Source organism: Rhea americana, unplaced genomic scaffold, assembly GCF_003343005.1.
Source record: "Rhea americana isolate MKP2758 unplaced genomic scaffold, rheAme1 scaffold_85, whole genome shotgun sequence".
Classification (NCBI taxonomy): domain Eukaryota; kingdom Metazoa; phylum Chordata; class Aves; order Rheiformes; family Rheidae; genus Rhea; species Rhea americana.
The window spans coordinates 1,023,801-1,045,587 of NW_028187034.1; the positions used below are offsets into that span (position 1 = coordinate 1,023,801).

The 21,787-nt window shown below is 36.3% G+C and overlaps 1 protein-coding gene across 11 annotated transcripts in view; it reads right to left on the reverse strand.

Annotated features, from left to right (window-relative positions):
* The window catches only part of TNRC6B (trinucleotide repeat containing adaptor 6B), a 133,452-nt gene that overhangs the window by 100,928 nt on the left and 10,737 nt on the right, over positions 1-21,787 (reverse strand). For 7 of the 11 annotated variants that reach the window (XM_085323567.1, XM_085323573.1, XM_085323572.1 and 4 more), the window contains exons 2-4: positions 18,917-18,991; positions 15,370-15,442; positions 9,644-9,742 (exon numbers count right to left, since the gene is read on the reverse strand). In XM_085323567.1, coding sequence (XP_085179693.1) covers positions 9,644-9,687 — 44 coding nt within the window. In that variant the 5' untranslated portion in view covers positions 9,688-9,742; positions 15,370-15,442; positions 18,917-18,991. The remainder of the gene's footprint in view (positions 1-9,643; positions 9,743-15,369; positions 15,443-18,916; positions 18,992-21,787) is intronic. The other 4 variants (XM_085323570.1, XM_085323564.1, XM_085323562.1 and 1 more) reach the window with 3 other exon arrangements.

A 21,787-nucleotide genomic window follows, 5' to 3' on the forward strand; every position in this document is an offset into this window, starting at 1 on the left:
TTATGTGCTCCTAAATACATAGAAACCACCGCTGGCCCAGAAAGCCGTTGAGCAACAAACAGCTGGAGGCTGAAAGTACTTTTTTTTTTTTTTTTTTGCAAATACACATTAACCCTGCTTTTATCTTCTTCCTTAAGCATCTGCTTTCAACCATTCTCCAAGAAAGGGAAAGAACATAAGCTAGAGAGACCTCTGATCTCACCTAGTATAGTTACTTGCCAGTTTCTCCAGTTATCAGATTGTGAATCTAACCTCACTCTAACCACAAGGGAGTCACTGACAATGCTGTTGGCTTGACTTTTYGTCTGAAATTTTTCAAATTTCTCAGGATTACTGAAATTAGTGAGATGTCTGCTATGTCACTGAACCTCTATAGCATCTACTCATCTCTAGAGCAGATCCTGAGCTTTCCTTGATTGCATACATTACAAATTTATCCTCAAAGGAAAAATTCAAGCGTAACTGAAGTAAGTTCTTTCTCTAGGAATCATACATGGAAGCTTTGTATCCAGCGGTATCTACCACTCTGATTTCAGACTACTTGTATAAAATTTCTTAGCAACCTATTTCCACCCAGTTGTATTGAACTGGTAGACAACAATTATGCTTCCCCCAAATAATACAGTGCCTTTTCCTTGTGCTATCCAAACGTCTGAGTGGATTGACCTTGAGCAAGTTACAGGAAATGTTGACATTATTTGTGTGCTGCTTTTACCCTCACGGGAACTGATAGTGCARAATGCCTTTTGCAGAGTTCAAGGTTAAGTGTCCACACAAACACACCCATCCACTGTAATGATGAGGACCATCATCATTTATTTTATTGGCAAGAAAAGAAAGCTCTCCTCCACAAACCACATCTCCATTTCTTCTACAGGATGTGAAAGAGGAAAAAAACTTGAACTGAAACAAATCTAAACCCACCTAGTTCACAAATATAAAATAAAATTTTCCTGCAGTGTCTTGCAAATGCGTGAAGTCAATGAAGCCAATAGGTTTCACACTTTTCATTGATCAAACCAAACTAATCAGATCATAAACGACTTGGATATTAARAATAAAGGTTTTACTGTCAGAGACCCAAATTTCTCCCCAAGTAACTATCCTCAGTTTATCATAGGACAGTAAAATTGAAAATATTTATCAGTACTTTTCCCATCTACAAGATTTTGTTTCAGGTAGCTCCAACATGTCAYGTGGTAGAAACTGTCTACAACACTGCCAAACACCTTTTAAAGGCAAAAATTGAATGGAAAGAGGTCAATGGACTATTCTCAAAAGGTGGTGGAAAACCCTCAAATTGTGCTCCAGTAATATACCTGCATGAAAAGAGATGCTGKGTAAGCAAAGCTATAAAGCAATGCCCCCAACTCTCCCTGACCCTATGCCAAAGCTTTTCTGTCTCTGTTGCAAAGGACTATAAACTGCTGTAATCAACTTAGAAAGAGATACTACTGCCTGATAAAACACTATTGAGAAAACATTTATAAAAGAACTTTAAAAWGAATGGAAGAGGTGAGTTTAAGCAGAACTTTAAATAAAACTGGGGCATTTTTTCCTCTAGAAATCAGAGATACACACTTGTCCACTGCAATGACATTCAATGCCATTACATATCCTTCACATGAACAGTACACATGAAAAAAATGGCTCAAAGGACTGTCTGATTAACAACTCTCACAGATCCCATCAAAGTCAATTTGGCAGATGATGATGTTTTCCAAGGGAAAGAAAATAAACACTGTATTAATCTTCTCTTTTGTACCTTTTCAAAAAGGCTTGAGGGTATTCAAAGGGCAGAAAGTAGAGGGAKTCATCTTTTGTTTAAGACATCCGTATTTTACCAATCGTACTACTCACTGTAGATGTGTGTGTTTCAAATGAGTAATTCATCTTGACCCTGTAGAAAACAGTACACCCAGCTGGTAACATCTTGCACTTGGATCCTGGATTTCTTTTAAATTGTTCAAGCTTCTAAGCTATAAACAAYACTCCCTTACTGTATGTAAATAGCACTGTCTGTTTAATTCCGTGCTTTTTTGCAACAACTTCATCTTATCTATAATTGCAATAAATTTCTTTATTTTACAAAGCAATTTACAAGCAGACCCAGATAACATACTGTGAKTTTTGCACCTTGCTAAAATGCATTGAAAATTTGCAATACAAAAGTTATAAATCCACAAGGAGTTTTTTTCTTTTTAAAAAGGTCCAACAATGTAGTATTTTTGTAGAAGTGTTGTCTGGTTCTTCTGTTGGTCCCAGCATTAAATTCAAGAGAAAAATGAAAACAAAATTTCTGCTCCCCTTGACCCTGAATGTACTATACTGATTTTTATTCATTTATTTATTTATTAAAACAAGAGGAGTCTGCCATAACATTTTCACAAGCTTTAAAAGCATGTCAATAAAAGGAAGAAGAACTTATCCTAACATAACATTTAACATAATTACATTCTTCACTGAAAGATTAAGGTACCTTAGAAAAATACACASTATGTAAATACTCCACTTTAAACTTACTTTCCGAAAAGTTTCCACATTTTCAGGCTAGAAAGATGAAGCTAGCACAGCATGATGAAGAGAACATCAGTTTCTGTGGTGAAAAGTCATCCCTGGGCTCAGACCAGTCCTCAAACTGCTGCCCTCCTTAAGAAGTATAAGGTGAAATACCTGTTAGACAGATTATCTCCCTACTTCCAARAGACTTTAGAAGAGGCTTTCTACAAAGGCTCTAGAAATTTTGTACAGCTTTAGGTCAGCCTGAGAAAAATTAGCTACTCCTACAAGTCACATTTCAGAAAAGCAACRGGAACATACCCTAAAACATTTCTATTCCTGATATATAAGGTCCTTGAGTAAGTAACTCACTGGCAGACCAAAAAAAAAGTCAAAAAAAAACCAAAAATAGTAAACTAACACCTTCTGACTAAATGGTGAAATATAAGTAAATAAATAAAGACAGACTCTTCTGGATCCAACAGAGAGGCAGTGGCCATATAAGCAAACTGAAACCTACAGTTGGCTGGCCAGATATTCTCAATAAAGTACAATTGAGGTTGAAAGTTCATTTCTTCMTAGTAAGTGAAAACTTTGAACTTTTGACAATAGCAGGGATTCAAATTGCAAAGAAACCATCAAGTCTTAAGTATCATGTACCAGGCCAGTATTACAAATCAGAAAGCAGAAAGTTTTGTTTTCTTTTAATTACAGTGACAAAGCATTTTGTTCATTTTGTCACTATATGGGCCTTCGGCCCAAAAGTTTTAAATTTAGTACCATCTCAAAAGAAGCCCATTTCTGTATCACTGAAAATAGTATTGTAAACCCCAAAGACACGGGTGTCAAGGTTTCRGACACAGGTGTCAAACTGCCCAAAGATTTCTTTTGTCAAAATTAATACTAAACCCCACATAATGAAAGCACTGGCCTAACTCCTGCACTAATGCCTACCTAAAGTAATATTCATAATCAAAAACTGTGTAACCCTACCTACAAATGCAGTTGATACAATACTCTCACTTCTAAGTAAGAAGCACTCAGCAACTGGCTAAACTCCTAACAACACTTTCTCCTGAATTTTTWGCTTCTTAATTTAAGTGTCTTAATTTGTAATTTATCAGATCAAATACAAATACCACTCAGGCAGGCTTAAGCATCTACCCTTAACTGAAATGAAATAAAAACAAAAGCTTAGATACTTGTACAGGAAATGTTGTATGYTTTTTAACCTTTTCATCACCTCTGTGTGGATGGTTCAGGATAAGACAACCACAGCCACGAAAAGAGTTCTGAAGAGTGCTTTAAACAGAAAGAAAATGCTACCTTGCATATGTTTGCTATTAAGGCATCAAGAAGCAAGTAGAGTCAAAATTAACCAGGAGCAGAACAGGCAGGCAACAAYGTAATGGAGAGAGTCACATTGACAGGTAAGAACAGGTGAGCCAACTTGAAATACAACAACCAGGATTTACAGGTAACCTGCTCAAGACAGTTTGATGAGTGGCACTGAACAATGACACCGGAAAAAAAAAAAGGGTGGAGGGGGGAGGTCAGTGGTCACTGGTTTTGAAATAGCCACCAGAGATGAGAAAAGTACCATCATTTCTAGACCCATCCAATTCAGTAACTATTTCAATATATTTTCTGTAAATACTGATGAAAACTTTGAATAAAAATACACTCACATAACACCCTACAGTACAGAATGTTTCTTTTCTCTTTTCCTATACTTATGAGTAGGGCATTATTATAAATACTGCAAAACTACTTTTTTCATCCAAAATTTCATGTAACTGGACTTCCATCATATAAAGCATCATCAAATATATAGAAATAACTGCTTTTTACTTCTCTCCCTTCTATCATGCCATACTAAAATCACAATCTATAAATAACTTTCTATACATTGATTATGTCAAAGTCCCTCCTTCTCTGCAAATTCTTAGGTTTTGCATTGGAAGAAGGAGCAGCAAAGTGGGGAGGGAATTTTATAATGCTTACCAAAAAATTTTTAATTGCATTTTTTGAGGAATAAGTTTGCAATATAAGCTCAAAACACTTGCCAGTATTGAAAGAATTCTAAAAATATTTCAAATCCAGTAGAAAATTTTAGTTTCCTCCTGCAGTATTTCATGGCAAAGAACAACTGAAAAAACAAAGTGTAAGTGTTGTCTATGCAGTAATCCTTAACAGATGGATGAAAACAGCTGAAAAGTAATCAGCCATGAACAAAAAGCTCAGTACTTGTTGATATATTCAGAGTAACAAGGCTGTTAATGGAAAAAGCCTAAAAATCATTAGTGACAAATAAGTTAACATAAAATATAATTGAAGCCATAATCCAAAGAGCAGGAAAGAGAGCAAGGTTTTAAGTAGAAATGCTGTTTTTTTCTTTTGTCCTTTTTAAAGTGAAGGCGGAAAAGACAACCCTGAAAAGCCAGAAACTAGTCACATACACTTACTTACTTACACTACTTTTAAAGTCTACGATTTTCATTTCTAGATCGTATGGATTAACTAGACCTAATATTCTTGTTAAATGAGGATTCTGCACCTGCCAAAAATAACTTCCTTATTATAAAACTGTACACTCATTTGAAAACGCCTCCTTTTGTACAGGTTCCTTTCTCTCTTTTTGGTCCTAATACTAGAAAATAYTGGAATCATGAGCATGCTATTGACAGATGACATCTGTCAATACCATGCTGATCCCATGTTAACAGATCATTTTCTGACAGTCTGACCACAAGGAAGAAACTGTGGGATCAAATGGAGCCAGTTATGATGGAAAGCCCTGGCAACAAAGCTAACAAGACAGTAAGTTTCTCCAAAACCACCCTAGTAAAAATAAAGGGGGCGGGGGGAAGGAAAGAAAAAAAAAAGAAGAAAAAAGAAAAAAAACACTCTTTGCTGGAACATAACCCTGGAAAGAATCAGTGTTGCAAAAGAATATACCTCAAAAAAAGCAAAAGAATYGTTTAAACTTCCTAAGTACGAGAAATTGAGAAGAACACGAATGTAATTCAACTGATATAACAATTACTGTACTACTAAATAAAAAAGCTTGAAAAGAAATTACAAAATGAAATGAAAAAGCAAGCATTAATAGCAGTGGGGAAAACAAACAGGAAGAAAAAGTGCGGACTGAGCTTACCAATAACTTACTTTCTTTACAAGCTTATATTAAGAAGTTGCAACTGGATACGTCATTTATTTCAAGGAGAACAAAGGCAAGCATAAAGACCAATTTTTGTAGTAAAACCTTCAGGTCAGTAGGAATTAAGGAAAACCACACCTTTTCATCACTCTTGGCTACAGGGATTACATTTTCAAATTCATTTCTGATGAAATGTTTATCAGTTTGAAACATGTATATATTTAGCCTTGAAAGTGACCTGCTGCAGAAGAGCTTGCTGAGCAATTCTACTAGCTCTATAAAGCGTAAGTACAAACTTGTCTTCTTACAGAAGATCTTTTSTCTTCGAGGTTCAGTCTTGATATCTCAAAATACCATGCAGTCTAGGATGCCAGAAAATGTGACAYAGTTATAGAACCAAGTCAGTTTACAGGCAATAAAGCACAATTAATCATTTTTTTCAACTGTATGATATTGAGCATTAACATAAAATATYTAGAGCTATTTTCAGACTTGGGCCATAAGAAAGCTATTTCTTGCAGTACCCAAATCCTTATGTTCTGATATTCATGGCATCACAATGAAAGATCATTTGAAAACATCCCTCACACCCCAGAATACTTCCTTCAAGGTTATCTCTACCTATAATAAATTCGGGCTTTCCAGTTATGCCAGTGTAGATTCCAAAAAAAGAGTACTATGGTATCTGAGAGATTATGACTACTGACAGCACTAACATACCTACTGCCTCTCCCCATGCTACCACGCAAGAGAGTAAAAAGCAAAGGGAGTGAAACTCTTCTGKTTAATTAAAAGGTTTTTGTAACTGAAGTCTCTGAAAACAAGGATAGAAAACCAGTCACAGGATCTGCAGTCTCAGGTAACTAGTTATTTAAATCACTGCTTTTCCTGCAATACGTATCAATAGGAATCCCTATTTGCTCCACTTTGCTGTTTAGTGGAGTCACAATAACCACTTGTTAACATATTGAGATACAGAACCTCATTAGCGTGTGTTACTCTCTGTGAAGATAGACTATGACCTTTACAGTATCTTTGCACGGTCCATTTATGAACATGAAAAAGACAAAACATCTTGATTATATCAGTATAACCTAAAGATAGCCCTAGAAATTAGTATATTTACTCTTTCCAAGTTTAATAGATAGTTTGCAGAAATAAGATGGATTTTCAGCTAGAGATCAGCATAAGACCAGATATGAGTATTAGGTGAGGTTTTGGCAAGAACCCTTCTTAGTAAAATATAGTACAGTATTGAAGGGATTCAGCTGCAGAGTCTAAAGACAGTTTGTGCATCTGGTTGTCTAGGTGTTTTATCACTTAAAATTCAAGTGAAGTGCTAACAGAAACACTCTGCAAGAAGATCAAATGATGCTTTCTTAACTCCTGTGAAGACCAGAACTGAGCAAGAGAGAAATTCTGAACAGTGTGAAAGTACATAACAGACTCCTGAGCATCTTGCATATGGAAAAGAAGAAAAAAAAAAGAGATTTATGAACTGCAGATGTGCTTTTATAATGTTTAAGAGAAGAGCTTCAAGGAAGCTGCGGATACCTTAAATGTAGAAAGTCCTTCCTGAATGTCCATAGGAAATAAAATGCCAGAAGATGGTGACTACTGTAGGTATCATATATGAGCCCCAAAAAGATCATTTTTGAGTGAAGGCAAAAGTATAGATAAATTATGGGATTTTAAGAACAGAGTGTAAACTGAAAAGGGAGCAGAAAGATCCCTCATAGTTAAATATGGACRTAAGTGATCAGAAATACACAGAAAAAAAAGATTCATTGCTCTGAACAATAAGCATAACAATCATGATATAATCAGCCTTTATTTACAGCTTAATGTTTTGGAATGGGTAAATGGGGTGGAATGCCAAGATCCAAACAAAATATGGACAAATAGGTAGCTATATTAACGTCTTCCAAGCAGGGAACTAATTTCTTCCCCCCCAAAAATCACATCTGCCCAGAAAGGTGTGTGTGTGTGGGGGGGATGATAGGGGGAAGGGAATAGACCTGACAGGTGGAAATAAAATGGACTATACTACTGAAGTCCTAAAAATTGTTTCTTAGGGGAAAAAAAAATACATCTTTATGAAAATAGCTGTCATGTAYGTATTTGTAAACAAAGAACACTACTTAATCATACAAGATAGTGAAGCGGAAGATACTTTSCCTAAATTTTCCTGTGACAAACCTTTCAACTAATAGAGGCAAAAAGCTCTCCTGAGATCACAAAAGAGGACAAACATTTACATCTGTAAAGAAGTATTGGAAAACACACTTCAGGGAGTAGACCAGTACATCACAGAATAGGGAGAAAGACTAGACATAGTCACAAGTAATTTTAATATATAGTGAGTCTATATAGCTCTTTAAATGATAACATCCAGTATCGGATGTGTAATTTCTAATCTCTCACCATCTCTAAATGCCAATTTCAAGCAGTACTGCATAYGTACTTAGATATTAGGTCTAAAATTTTATTTTGGAATTTAAGCTTGTTAAATTTTTTGAGCACTTAATGCTGGGAGAGAGCTATGTTTGCCATTACATCCACAATTAAGCATACAAAATAAAGGTAYACTTTTTATTGGAGGAAAAGTGCAGATTTCACAAGACTGTTACTTCAATCTACTTTGTGCCTCACAAAAAAATGAAAGCCATGTATCCATATACACGTGTGTGCATGTGTGCATGCATGTATGTATATATACGTATATATAGGCCTTTGTAAACATGCACACAAAGGTTGTCTTGATTTAATGAAAAACAAGCACCGTGACTATGCTAATAAAATCAGTAATTAATTATACCATGGTATTTCCTCCTGCATCTCTTTCCAACTGAAACTTCTAATCATATTCTTGTAAACAGAAGCATTCAACAATCTGGACGCAAGTACGTCCACCRATATGTTTTCATTTGTCAGCACCTAATCTAATGAGTCTTTTTCCTAAGTCATTTAAAATTAATGCATTTCCTAGAGTATATGCGGGACACTCACCAAATCCTCTCTATGCTAATTAATCATCTYCTAGGATGATACATACAGCTCAAGCAATAGTTCGCTTTAGTGAAGTGCAGAACTACAAAAACATCCCCTCAAAGGACTACACCCTGAAAACAATAAATTTTGTTTTCAAATCCTCCATTTTTCTCTTTTTCTCTTACAGTATCCTACAGAAGATTACAAGCAAGAKGAAATCTAAGAGCTACGTTTTAAAACAGGCTAGTCAAAGTTAACAATAACTCATTGAGACAGTCAGGACTATRAAATACATTTACAAACCTATTAAGAGTATAATAATCACTATACCATTAAGCCAAAAAGGCAAATTCAKTTGTGACTCAACATCTGCATCTTCAGGAAGCCATTCTTAACAGCAAAAAGCAGAACACAGCCAACATTATAGTCAACTGCCCACTTAGCAGCTTCCTGTCCCAACAGGAATTATTCTATTTTATTCTATGTCTAGAATCACAGGTTCCTTTAAAAGTAACATACCATGCAAGTCTCACAACAAAGCACATATTAATAAATACAACGAAACAAATAGAATGCCTTCATTATATAAAAGCCAGTAATCTGCAAACGCTGATATTTAAACTTAAGTGCTCACAYGGCCAATTCTTTAAGCCAGTCTCAAGCAACAGGCAGAGGAGCAATCTTCACAAGTCCTTCCACTTCTAACAAATGGAATACAGACATCAGCTAAGCTAATATTTCTTTTTAAGATTTTCTTTTCTTTCTGGGGGTGCCCAAATTCAGACTTATCTTCTAGTTCTTACCAGATTGCAAAAGCCTATCTTTCCAAAACCCTTTTAAAACATTATTTTTTAAATGTCTCCAAGGTAACAAATATTATTTATTTGCATGCAGATACTTTTTAAAAATACCACCAGTAGTCAGTGCTCACTCCACCTATTCCCCATTTCTCCCCAAAAAGCTCTTGTTCCTCCAAAATACGGTTGCATTTACCTCACTGACCTTGGGACTGCCTTCCTCCAGTATTTCTCCCTCATCAGTTTGCATGGGAACAGGATCTGTGCAAAACTCTGCAGAAATGCAAAATACTGCCTAAAAGATAAAAAGCAAAGAAAAATATACTTTAAAAGAATGATTTTTCCACATTAAACAGTGTTAAGTAAGATTGCAGTGAACAAATAATGACTGTAGGTATGACCTTTAATGTTCACATTCTGTACACATATGATGAATGTGTATGTTCTACACAAACAAGTGAGGCAACTGTTATTCTTGATAAGGTAAAGAAAAAAAAAGCACCACACAGGAGTCTATCTTTAAAAAAAAAAAGTTAAAATATGCCACTGTTGAGTATTTTAGGTAATAATTGTTTACTCATTAAAACTATGGTCAGCAAGGAACAAACACATGGAATAGAGAGYGGAGCAAACCTTTCTAAAAAATATTTTGTGCAAACACTGATTCAGCTTATAGACACTATAAAAGGTTATTAATCTGAAAAGCTGTTAGACTTCTAGTGATCCTACAGTACCTCCGAGTTCTTATCTTAAGGAATTTTTCCATAACTTAATTTAGAAATAATGAGATGCTAGGCTCTAAGTGKTTCATGGAACAGATATAAAGTCATGCATCTCTAGGTCAGTATTTCCACTCTAATACAGGTTTAACCCAGGTTAACAGCTCCCAGTGTTTCTAGTATTCAACACTRCATGGTAATTTATTTTATCATTTGTTTGAGGAAGTCAGCGCAGTTCCAACTGACTGAAGCCTGCACCCCAACTTCAATTCCTACAATTTTAAAGTAATTCATGGAAGGCTGCGATAACGTTAGGGAAACTATTGATTACAAAGATTAAAGTGTCTTCTGCTCCAGAGGATGAGCTGTCTTTCATGGCTAGTGGATCAAATAAATTAATTTGGGAAATCAAGCTACAGATCAAATGCAGCAGGGGCAAGATGCAATCGATCAGCTGATCCAGAATATTCCACCTCTGCAGAAAATACAGGTTCACATCAGGTTTAAAACTCACTGAGAGCCAGGAGCTGCTTGCCTTTAACAGCTGTCCTTCTCAAGATGCTATAACTCCTTGACCTGCACCAGCATTTAAGTGCCATTCAAAGTCTCGCTGCATTTCATATCTGCAGCTCAGCTACAGAGCTGCTGGCTCTACTTTCACCTTCACAGCAGTAATTCCAAACTTGGAAAGCAATAACTTAGAGAATGCAGATAGCAACGAGGTGTTTTTTTTTTTTTTTAAAAAAAAAGGTTTAGAAATTGTTCTTCTAGATCAATCTCTTCCAGATTAAGATTAAAGCCTCTTCATAAGGTAAGGCTGTCTGCACTGCCAGTGATTTCTATAGGTAGTGTGTAGGTAGATAATACCTTCCACGGCTATTAAATTGAAACATTGAATGAAGTATAAATTCTAAAAACAAGGGTCTGAAGCTACAAAATGTTACACACTGCTTATCAAGCCTTATAACCAACAACCTGTTATGTCCAATACCATAATACTCTCACACAAAGTGGCAGTTCATTTCTCATGAAAACTTACAGTAATTTCCTTTTCTGGGGAAAGAGGAAGGACAATAAAGGTGTAAAACTCTCCCCAAATTCTCACTCTTCTCCATCACATAGACTGTGACAGACTTTGGGAGAACATGATATTATTATTGTAGTTTGATTTGTAAAAATTGTAGTATTTCCCCTATTCCACAAATGCTGGACTTCTCAACTATTAAACAAAGGCTGTAGGGATTCTGGTTCTTTCTTATTTGTAACCAAAAGGTTCAATCCTCTTCTCAGTAAAGAATGTCTTTCAATATAATACACAGATTTTTATCAGYGCAAACCTTATTGATATAAATACGCACTACTGCACATGAAATTAGATTTTATTAGCACTATGATGACATATGCATTACTGTTTTATCCTGAGTCTTCACATGCAAACAAAATGCACAACAGGTAGAGTCCTCTCAGTTCAAAAAAAATAATATACATATATATATATATATATATATACACACACATACATAAAATGTTTGCAGAGGAGTTCAAGAACTTATATGGACAGGCTGCAAAATGAATACCATTACTTTGTCTGAGCGAATATAGTAATCTCTCTCAAACCTGAGATTTGATCTACCAATTAAATCAAATACATTGAGTTTGTCAATAACTACCTTACACATTCAGATAGGATTTTTTGAAGTSTATGAAAGAAGCTGGCTGAGGCCTGAAGTACACTGAAAGAGGTATAGTAGCTAGCAATTTAGAAAGATGATCATACCATGTTACCTTTTGGTGCCATAATCCACTGAATGGAAATTAATGCTATGAACATAGCAAAACAAAACAAAAAAATTTGCTTTTAAATATAACACAGAATGACATCCTGGAAACATTCTGAGCTTTTACCTCCTTCCTGAAACCCCTCTCTAAAGGGGAGAGGATATGATAGATTCATATGAGATTAATGGGAGATAAACCTAAATGTCAGCCCAGTCCCTACAGCTTGTCACCTAGGGAGGTTAACACATACAAGACTGGAGCTTGTCACTTTAACAAGAATATTAAGTAAACAAAAAGAGCAGCAACTCAAGTGAAATAACATACAAARCATTCTTAAAGGAATTTGGAATTAGACTGTATTAGTAGTAGRAGAACTTTATTGTGATCTCATGAAGTAGTGGATTTCCTGAGCACAAGCTGCATGTTGGAGAAATTTCCTTTCCAAGATGAAGACTGACCAGAACAGAGTGCTGGGAAATAGACAGTTGTGAGGTTGAAAGAAAGAGAAAGAGGGGCCAAGATATTCTCCCTGAAGCAAATAATCAATAATCTTAAGTATCAAATGCTAAACAAGACTTGTATTATACATATGTATGCCAAGAACTTGCTACATTTGACAAGTATTTCTCCTGGACAGGGCATCTCATGGGCACACGCAGACCAGTCCCTGTCCATGGTACTCAACCACGCTGAGGTTGATTTTGGAGCTTCCAGAGCAGGRAGATTCTGGGACTTTCTGAAAATGAATTTGCAATATTGGATTCAAATAATTGGAAAGCTCCATAAATTGTCAGCTGGACAATTTGAGGCTTTGGTCAGAAGGATTACTGTAGCACTGAACTGGCTGAGTTTTGACATCATCTTTTAAAACAGAGAAACAAGCAAGACAGAACTTGAGCTCCAGAAGCATAAGAAAAAGCTTATAAAACAAACAAACAAAAAAACACTAGGTTCAGTCAGTATTCACTCACAGTGCTAAGAGAATTTAAATATGATTTTTTAAAAAAAAGCTGTTATGTTTATCTTCTCAGATCTCCCTCAATACCAGAGGGATGGGAAGTAGCAACATTTGATACCAGTTTTTACACACTGCTCCAGGAAGACAAGGAACTATCAACCAGTACATCCCAAAAAGAGTTGGCAATAGAACTAGAAAAGGAAAAAAAAAAAAAAAAAAAAAGAGAAGGGCTACAAAAAACAAAGATAAGCAAACTGTCCCACAGAGAACAGTTTAAATACACTAGAACTATCCATAGCTCAGAGAATGCAGTAAGAGAAACAGAGGTTTAAAAATGCTCAGTAATTTATTGCAAAAAATTCACGGGGGGTGGGGGGGAACCCACCAAAAGCTATCTCACAGCTGGTACAGGAAGACTGTAGGGCCACCGACTGCTGCAGGGATTGCAAGAGGAAGTTCTGCTGAACTTTTTATTTATTTTTCCCATGCCGTTTGCTCTTGGCCCCTTTCAGGAGATGGGGCAGCAGGCAACAAACTGAGCTTAATTCGATACAATCGTTATGTTCTGCATATGTGAATCCTCGATTCCCATTCAAGGAAAGATTCACATGGTTATGGGCAAAACAGTGCTGCATTTTAAGTTTATTTGTTGCCAAAAGTAGGCATTTTGGGATTCCCAAACCCATGGGAATCCAGCTCTCTGACAAACTTCTGTAACAGTCATCTATAACTGATATTGAATTCTCAGCCGAGAAACTGACTGCTTACTGCCGAAATATGAAGGATCAATATCTTTATTTCATGTTGTCGACACCGCCTCTTAAGCTCACTAGCTTCTGAATAGAGGAATAAAGATCAGATATAGGCTAGTTTATTTATGTGATACACAGAATTAAAAAAACAGTAAAGTCTGTACTACAGAAAGCCAGAAAGGCCAAGTAAATGCATCCAACAGCATTCAAATTCAATACACTTAAGTGATGTCCTCTGGGGATCAAATTATGTAAGTTTAGAGGCAGTCCACTTAGATTTTCAGATCTGTCCCTCAAGCATCTTTGAACAAAGTCACTCTTACAAAGGACAAAATACAATAATCCTCTCACAGTTCTTGCATATACCAGCCAAAATTACTTATGATGCGACTGCAGCCTTTTTACTCATTAAAGCACCTTAGAGATACTATCTTTTCACTGCTGCACTCTATGGCACCATATTTGCCAAGGRACTTTTTGGTACCTGATGAGATCTTCATGAATTATGCTCTTCAGTAAAACTCAAGCCAAGCTTAGATGGACTTATAAAACCTTGAAAAGTAATACCAGTGAACAAGGAACTTCTTCAGGTCTGATCCTCCCTCAAGTAGAAATGTAAGTCTCCCATTAGCAAGTGTGTTTGGAATCCAACTGTCTTGAAATCTGCTGGCTATCAAATACATAGCCATTGATAGCAGGCTCATCTCTCACTATATACGTCTTTCATACCGCTACGTTATTTCTTCCAGAGMGCCAGCTGCAATCAAATACAGACTAAGGAAGAAAATGGTGCAGTCCGTTTGATATAGAGGGAAGAATGGTCTTAAGCCTCTGACGAGAGCAGCAGCAAAGGAAGTGCTTATCAGTGTGAAACCAACTGTGGTTCCTGTGAATTCTAACGTCTGAATCAGATAGGACCCACAGGCAAACCCCAAAAGAGCAACAAGGCTGCGCAAACTGTCACAACTACAGATGGTAAACAAAAACTGGAGGCAAATCTCAGACTCTCTCACAAGAGCACAAAGCAAAACAGGCACACAAGTGCTCTTCCAAAGATCACAATCTTGCGTACGTGGTACACCTGAAAAAAGCAGTTTGAACAGCAAGGCAATACTATACCGAACTATATTTTAAATGAGACTGCTTATTTAACACAGTCACGCTGATACATCATTGTAATCATTAGTCTTTACCTAGATATGTAGACAAAAAATGTTAATTTTTAAACAGATGGTCTACCCATATTATATTGAATCATTACAGTTTTATGTTACATGGAGTTTGTTATGAATGTACAAAAGCAACATAAAAATTTAACATATGGAAAAAGAACAGAATAGTTTTGTCATTTTAAATGAATGTTGAGAGATACTGAGATGAAAGTAAGAGCATCCAGAGGAAAAACAAAGTTTGAATGCAACTTCATCACTTGTAGGAATTAATCACTCACTGATTCCAATGACTGCAAAATATCATCATAAATTAATTTATTTTCAAAGAAAACCACACTATGTATCAACTTTAGATGACAAACATAAATCCCATTAAGCAATTAYTGAAAAAACTTCCCATCCGAATCCCCTAAAAATAACACAGTAAAAAATGTAAGACAGCAATATAAGCTGCTAGTTGGTTAAAAATTAACACAAGTTAATATTTTTTTCATCTTCAACTTTCTCAAGAATACAATATTGAATTTTGTTCCATTTTTTACCTTCGACAGTTTCCAAGGGCTGCCAAAGCCCACAAGGATCCGTCCTGGCTACATTCAGTGCAAAAACAAAACCCTAAAAAACAAACAAACAAACACTCCCACCATCAGCCAACTGTGTTCATCACTAGATTAAAAAACATGTAAAAATGAAAGGCAATTCCCTCTGAAGCAGAGCTGCTCCTGATCTCCAATGCATTTAGAAAAAGCCATATTCATCTAATTAAGATCATGCAAGGGAAACAGAAAACTGTAATTGGAAAAGAAGCAACAAAGATCTGCCCCCTCCAAACCAAAAGCAATTTATGTGGTATTATGTGAGGTGGGAGGGAGAAATGGCTAAGCTTTGAGCTAGAGTTAGGGGGGAGAAGTACTCTTCTCCTCACTATTCTTCTACCTCAAATACTACCCTAGTCTAGGAAATTATTTTTTGTGGGCAAGAATTTCACACATTGCAAAAAAGCATGCATTTGCTAAGCCTGGATTTTTAGACTTTTCCAGAATAAAAAGTTGCATCACTGTTGGAGATGCATTTAAAAATAACTACCTTTGAGAAAAAGTTTAAACTGTAATTCTTTTTATTGTTTCATATACTTAACACTCACCCATCACCACACAATTTATACTGACAGTCAGTTTGGGAAAAATACTAAGAAACTTTATTCTATGACCCACCAAAGTACTTGAGAAGTAAGACTACTTAATGAAGAATGAGATCAAGCTAACCAGTTAGCAGACTAAATATTAGATACAGGAAATTGGACTAACAACTTATTTTACACAGTACTGCAAGACAAAAATGTCAGATTGATATTGAACAGCAAATTCCCTTTCCATGAATTTACCAAAGAATCATAGAACCATAAAATTAGTAAGGTTGGAAGGGACCTCTGGAGGTCATCTAGTCCACCCCTCAAACGAGCGGCCCATATGGGGATSGAACCCGCGACCTTGGCATTATTAGCACCATGCTCTAACCGAATCATTTACCATGATTATCAAAGTTTCTACAAACTACTGCCATTGAAACCATTTAGGGGGGAAGGGAGAGGCATGGAAAACAGGGCTAACATTTCCTCACAGGGCATACCTACCAAGACAGGTAGAATGGGAAAACCTCCTAAAATRAATAGCATAATTCCAGCTAGGCATTATAATCTTCCAGCTGATGAAAACATTATCTTTTGCAGCAATATATAGTTTTCTCATTATTAATCATATTTTCACAATAGCTTTAAAGTGTTTGTTCAGAGTTTATTAATAGTTTTATAGTTTTTAATAGTTATTAACAATTTTGAAGCATTTGTTTATTTAATAGTTTGAAGTATTTATTATTTAGAGGTATAAAACTGAGTTTTCCATCCAGAAATGAACTGCCAGTCAAGGGATTACCAAAGCACAGGTACAGTATACTCACAATAGTCTACTCAGCCACTTTGAAGTAGCATTCCAAGGCAAATCTATATTAAATACATTATCACCTTATTACTATGACGTCCCAAAGGTATTAGCAGCCTCAAAGTCCAAGTCTAGAATGGCTGTGCTTTTACCAGGCAAGGCATTTTAAATCATTGTTACAAACTGAGGTTTTGGAGACAGAAGTCTAATAAACTTCAAATTCTTGATTAGTTTTGTAATAGGTGAATACATACMTTGAAATGAGTAAGAAGTCCTAACACTTACCACTTCCTAATATTTCCTCTTTTGAAGAAACACTGTTTTCATCTTAGCCAAACTAAGAGAAGAAAGTTACATCTACCTAGTTTCAGTAGGTGGTAGGAGATAAGAAAATGCTTCCACTACTGAAACCTACTGCAAATAATACGCAGAGGTGATAGTCATCCACTTTGTGGTCTTTAAGTTTTCAAATTTCTGTATAGATTCACAAACACTTCAGGTTAAAAAAGAAAAGGTAGTAAAAACTGAATTCCTGAAAAGAATGCTCTCAGAAAGTAAAGCTAACATCCGTCTCCCTGAAACATCTCAGAAATACCATGTAATGCCACTTAAAAACACCATTATTAATCCATGCAGTCTAGTTCACWATGTCTAATGACAGGTACAGCCAAAGGCTGCTGAGGACTTAGCACTATCAGCATGCATATTTGACACCCGTCTCCTATCCAGTGACAGCATCAGCCAAAAAGCATGACTAACGAACTGGCTGCGCCATTTCTGACAGCATAGGATCTGAAGACAGAGAATATGAGATTCTACAGAAGCTGGCCAAAAAGCAGCTTTTCCCAGAAATGGGTTGTTACAGGCTGGATACCATATCATTAGTATCTAGCAAAAGCATTTAGAGTTCCAGCCAAACCACTGCATGCTTTTGGACCACTAATGTCTCCATGGGAATAGAGAAAACTGCTACTATTTTATGCCAATAACCTGTCCTATCTCATCACAGGACTTTATTCATGGAAAGGAATGTGGATTCCTCTTCCTAATCGAAAAAAAGCCTCCAATAAGCATCTATTTAATTTCTGATATAAGTCAGGAATTCTCTTCTTGTTATTCTGATAAATTTAGGCCCGTGTTTCTGCAGTAATAATAAATGTTAATTAACAAAGTTAAAGCAGTTCAGAAGACCAGAATCTAGTGAAAGTAGTCTGGGGTGAAGACAGAGTGCTATATGCAGCTGAGCAGGAGRTATTAAGACAAGCAGAATCTTAGTGTCTACCACAGCCAGAACAGAATTTAAATACCATGCATAATCTCCTAATTCAAACCCTTATAGTAAGTATCTACTTCTGCCAGCAGTCAGTGCTTCAGGATGTATGAATCTACTTGCCTGGGCAGCATTGTGAGAATTTTAGCAATGAAAGTATACACAGTTGGATTAAGTTGCCACCAATGGAAGTAAGGGGAAGTTGGGGGGGGGGCAAAAAAACCCCAACTCCTCTAACAGAACAAACAGAGGAGGGGAAAAACACCCCCCTCCCCCGCCTCCCTAAGTACTATGACAGCTTCTAACCAACTACTCTTCCCCCACCCCAATTAACTATAGCACTTCATATATATACACTATATAACTATATATATACATATATAACTATAGCACTATTCTAGCACTATATCCAGGCATACTGAAAGATCAGACTCAAAGATGCATTAGCTTGTAAAAACCAAAACAATTCATTATACTTGCATGCTCCTGGCTTAAACAAATGAAGTCCTGTCTTGACAGACTAGAACTGTATGCATGCATAGTGTAACCCCCAAAACACTTTCCTGTATGGGGGGCAGATTTAGCTCAGTTGGTTAGAGTGTGGTACTACTAATGCCAAGGTCACGGGTTCAATCCCCTGTACGGGCTACGCTGCGGGTTAGACTAGATGATCTCCAGAGGTTCTCTTCCAAYCTTACTATTCTATGATTCCATGTAGTTCTAATAAAGCAAAGCGCAGTGACTCATTTGGCTGGGTTAGAAAATCTATGAAGCTGTAGAACATCCCGAAGAGCATCAGGACTCCTAAACTACGTTTTTACTGAAGTGCTGGTTATTACTGCATTTTTTTTCCTATATTTGCAGTCAAAGTTCATTACTTACAGCAAGCGCCTCCTTTCTGGTGGCCTCACATAAGCTGCCTCTGTAGGAACACCACAGTATTGCAGATGCACAGAACTGAAAGAAACAGATTGCAATCAAGAAGATATATCATCTTTAGATTCTCTCCCCTCACCTCCCATCCAAATCAGGAGAAACAGTAGAAGTGTAGCACATGTGACAGTATTTCCTACTGACAATGAAATACCATTCACCAAGTTTTGGGAACAAAATAGTACAAAGCTCTAAAATGATATTTCTATTCACAGCTAGGAAAAAAAATTGGGTGAAACTGGTTTCTTGTATACTGAGAACTGAGATAATAATAAAGGCAAGTGTGCTCAAGGAAAGTGCTTGTGAAATCCTACAAGAACATTGAAATATTAATTATTATGTATGAGAATGAATGCCARTACCTACAAATCTTTGGGTATTTAATCATATTGTGAAAGAAAAATAGTACTATATCATCACTGAACTGGTTAACACTTGAGCCCATTTCAAATCATTCAGAATCTACCACCCTGTTTTAACCACAACTAGGATGAAAGAGCTTCAATTTTGGTTTTGCAAAAATTGAATCAATTTCTAGGAATGAAAAGAGATCCAAAGCTGTTGGTTTGCCACTATACAGCCAGTAAAACAGCACTGTAAAAGTTACGTTATTCCAGCTGCTCTTATTTAAGCATCATTTTAAAAAAAAAAAAAAGTTTACTGTGAAGGTAAGAACCAGTAGGTGGCACATTTCTAAGTTCACTGCATCACCTTGTTGGCTAATGCTCATCCTTAATGTGCAGTATCACGTAGTGACAGTTCCTGTCACTGGACTAGTTGTTATAAACTGAAATATTTTTTTTCTGGATTTCTGGCATTAACTAAGCTTTCTGGGCATGATTTCCATTCACTCAACTTCTGACTACCAGCTATACATCAGGAGACAAATTAGGGTCTTTGTTATCACTGTGGTTTAACTATCCCATTGATAACTAGATGTTTGACAGCAGAAAGTTTAAGTTTAAATCTCAGTCCTGACTTATATATGGGAATGATTCTAACAAAGCAGCCAAGAGCATGCTCTTCGCTCAAAAGTCTTCAGGCTGCCTAAAACTGTGCCACAAAAGCCAACTGCTGACATAACTACATACCAAGTATCACCTCCCCAATCAGGATACCAGAAATTTGGCTTAAAATCATGCACAACTTCAAAACAATATATTTCATATTTTCTCAACTATGGCAGAGTGTCACTGCAGCAGTCATAATTTACTATAAAGGTCACCCAGAACTATGCAGGTATGGCAACTGTAGCCCTTCACCACTTTGCAGCACTTCACTTTTCAAGACTAAGTCTCAATTCTAATGAACTAGAAACAGAGGAGGAAAAGGACAGATACTACCAGCGTTTGCCAGTAGATTAACTATTTCGATCTTCTGGAGTATTTAGTACCACCTTTCCTCATTAGTTAGGTGGAAGAAAATCCAGGAGATGCATTCTAGGAGAAAGGAACTAAAGATACAACTCTTCAAACAAAGTAGCCAGAAAGAGATGGAAAGGCAGAAATATTCTTCATTCTACGGAAAATCCAGAGAACAGTACTTGGCAATGTCAGCTGAGCACACCACAAAATCACCATAACATTCTACTGCAAAACATGACATGGGATAAAATATCTATTACGTTTAACCATGTTGGCTGCATGACTTTGTTCAATATTAACTTCTTTGCACTCGTGCTTTCTATACTATGTGGAAAATGATTCAGCTGTTCATGCAGATATGACACAGCTATTTTCAACAAGATAAATAACTGTAACTTGGAATAGATACCATGCGTACAGTCCATACTACTCTTCTAATGAAACATAAGAATAAGAGGACTACACACAAGCAATGTCATTAACCCATATGTGCAGAACACTAGCCTCAGATCATAGCACTGGAATCATTTAACATCAACAGTCAAAACATAAATTAGCAAAATTACTTTTGTAGAATAGAGTGCTGCTCAAGACTTCAATATTTTTTTGATGAGTGAATGACTATACACCATGAGCTGCTCAGTAAAACAATTGTTAGGCTTCTCTCATTAGAAGTCTCCCTTTCTGACTCAGCATTAAAGGGAAGATGAGAAAAAATAGTGCAAAAGCATTCTTCTCTTTTCAAGTATCATTTACAGAGCTAYTTCTGAGCAAGTAGTACTGAGTAGTACTTCTCAACGCATGCCTATGTAACCTTTAAAAAAAATGGAAGTTTTCTTAACTTGATCCAGTGGCTACCAGACCATCTTCTTCAAGAGAAAGGCAGCTCTGGGCTGCACAAGAATCATAAGTCAGACTTACTCTTATTCAGAAAATCCTGTTTCTAGTTCTTGGGATCTGAAGATATCCTTAAAATATGAGCTGAAGATAGAATATTGTGCTGTCATCTTTCTAGTCTTCAGAAACATTTATATAAGTGATGTTTAGTGTGTTAAATATCCCTCCTTCCAACAAAGGAAAAACAAAATGAAAAACTATTAAAAAAAACTCTTACACCCTTTTGCCACTTTCTAATTCATAAAGGACAAAAGTTATTTTTCCTTATATTTTATCTTACAGTATCAAGAATCCCAGCTTTAATGATCCCTGCTTTTGCTAAACAATCCATAACAGATTATAGTTAACCTAAAAGGTATTTGTCTCTATACTCTGCCTCAGCAGCCTATCCTAACATTACACATCACTTCTCAGGTGCCATCAAGGTCAAGTCCCAAATATAGGTAGCCCAAGACTGCCCACTGGTTGTTTTCCAAACTCCTTTGTGCTTTGTCCCATTCTGTCCTTTCAGTCTGAATGAAGTATGCACAAAAACATCCTCAAAACTATTTCTGTTTTG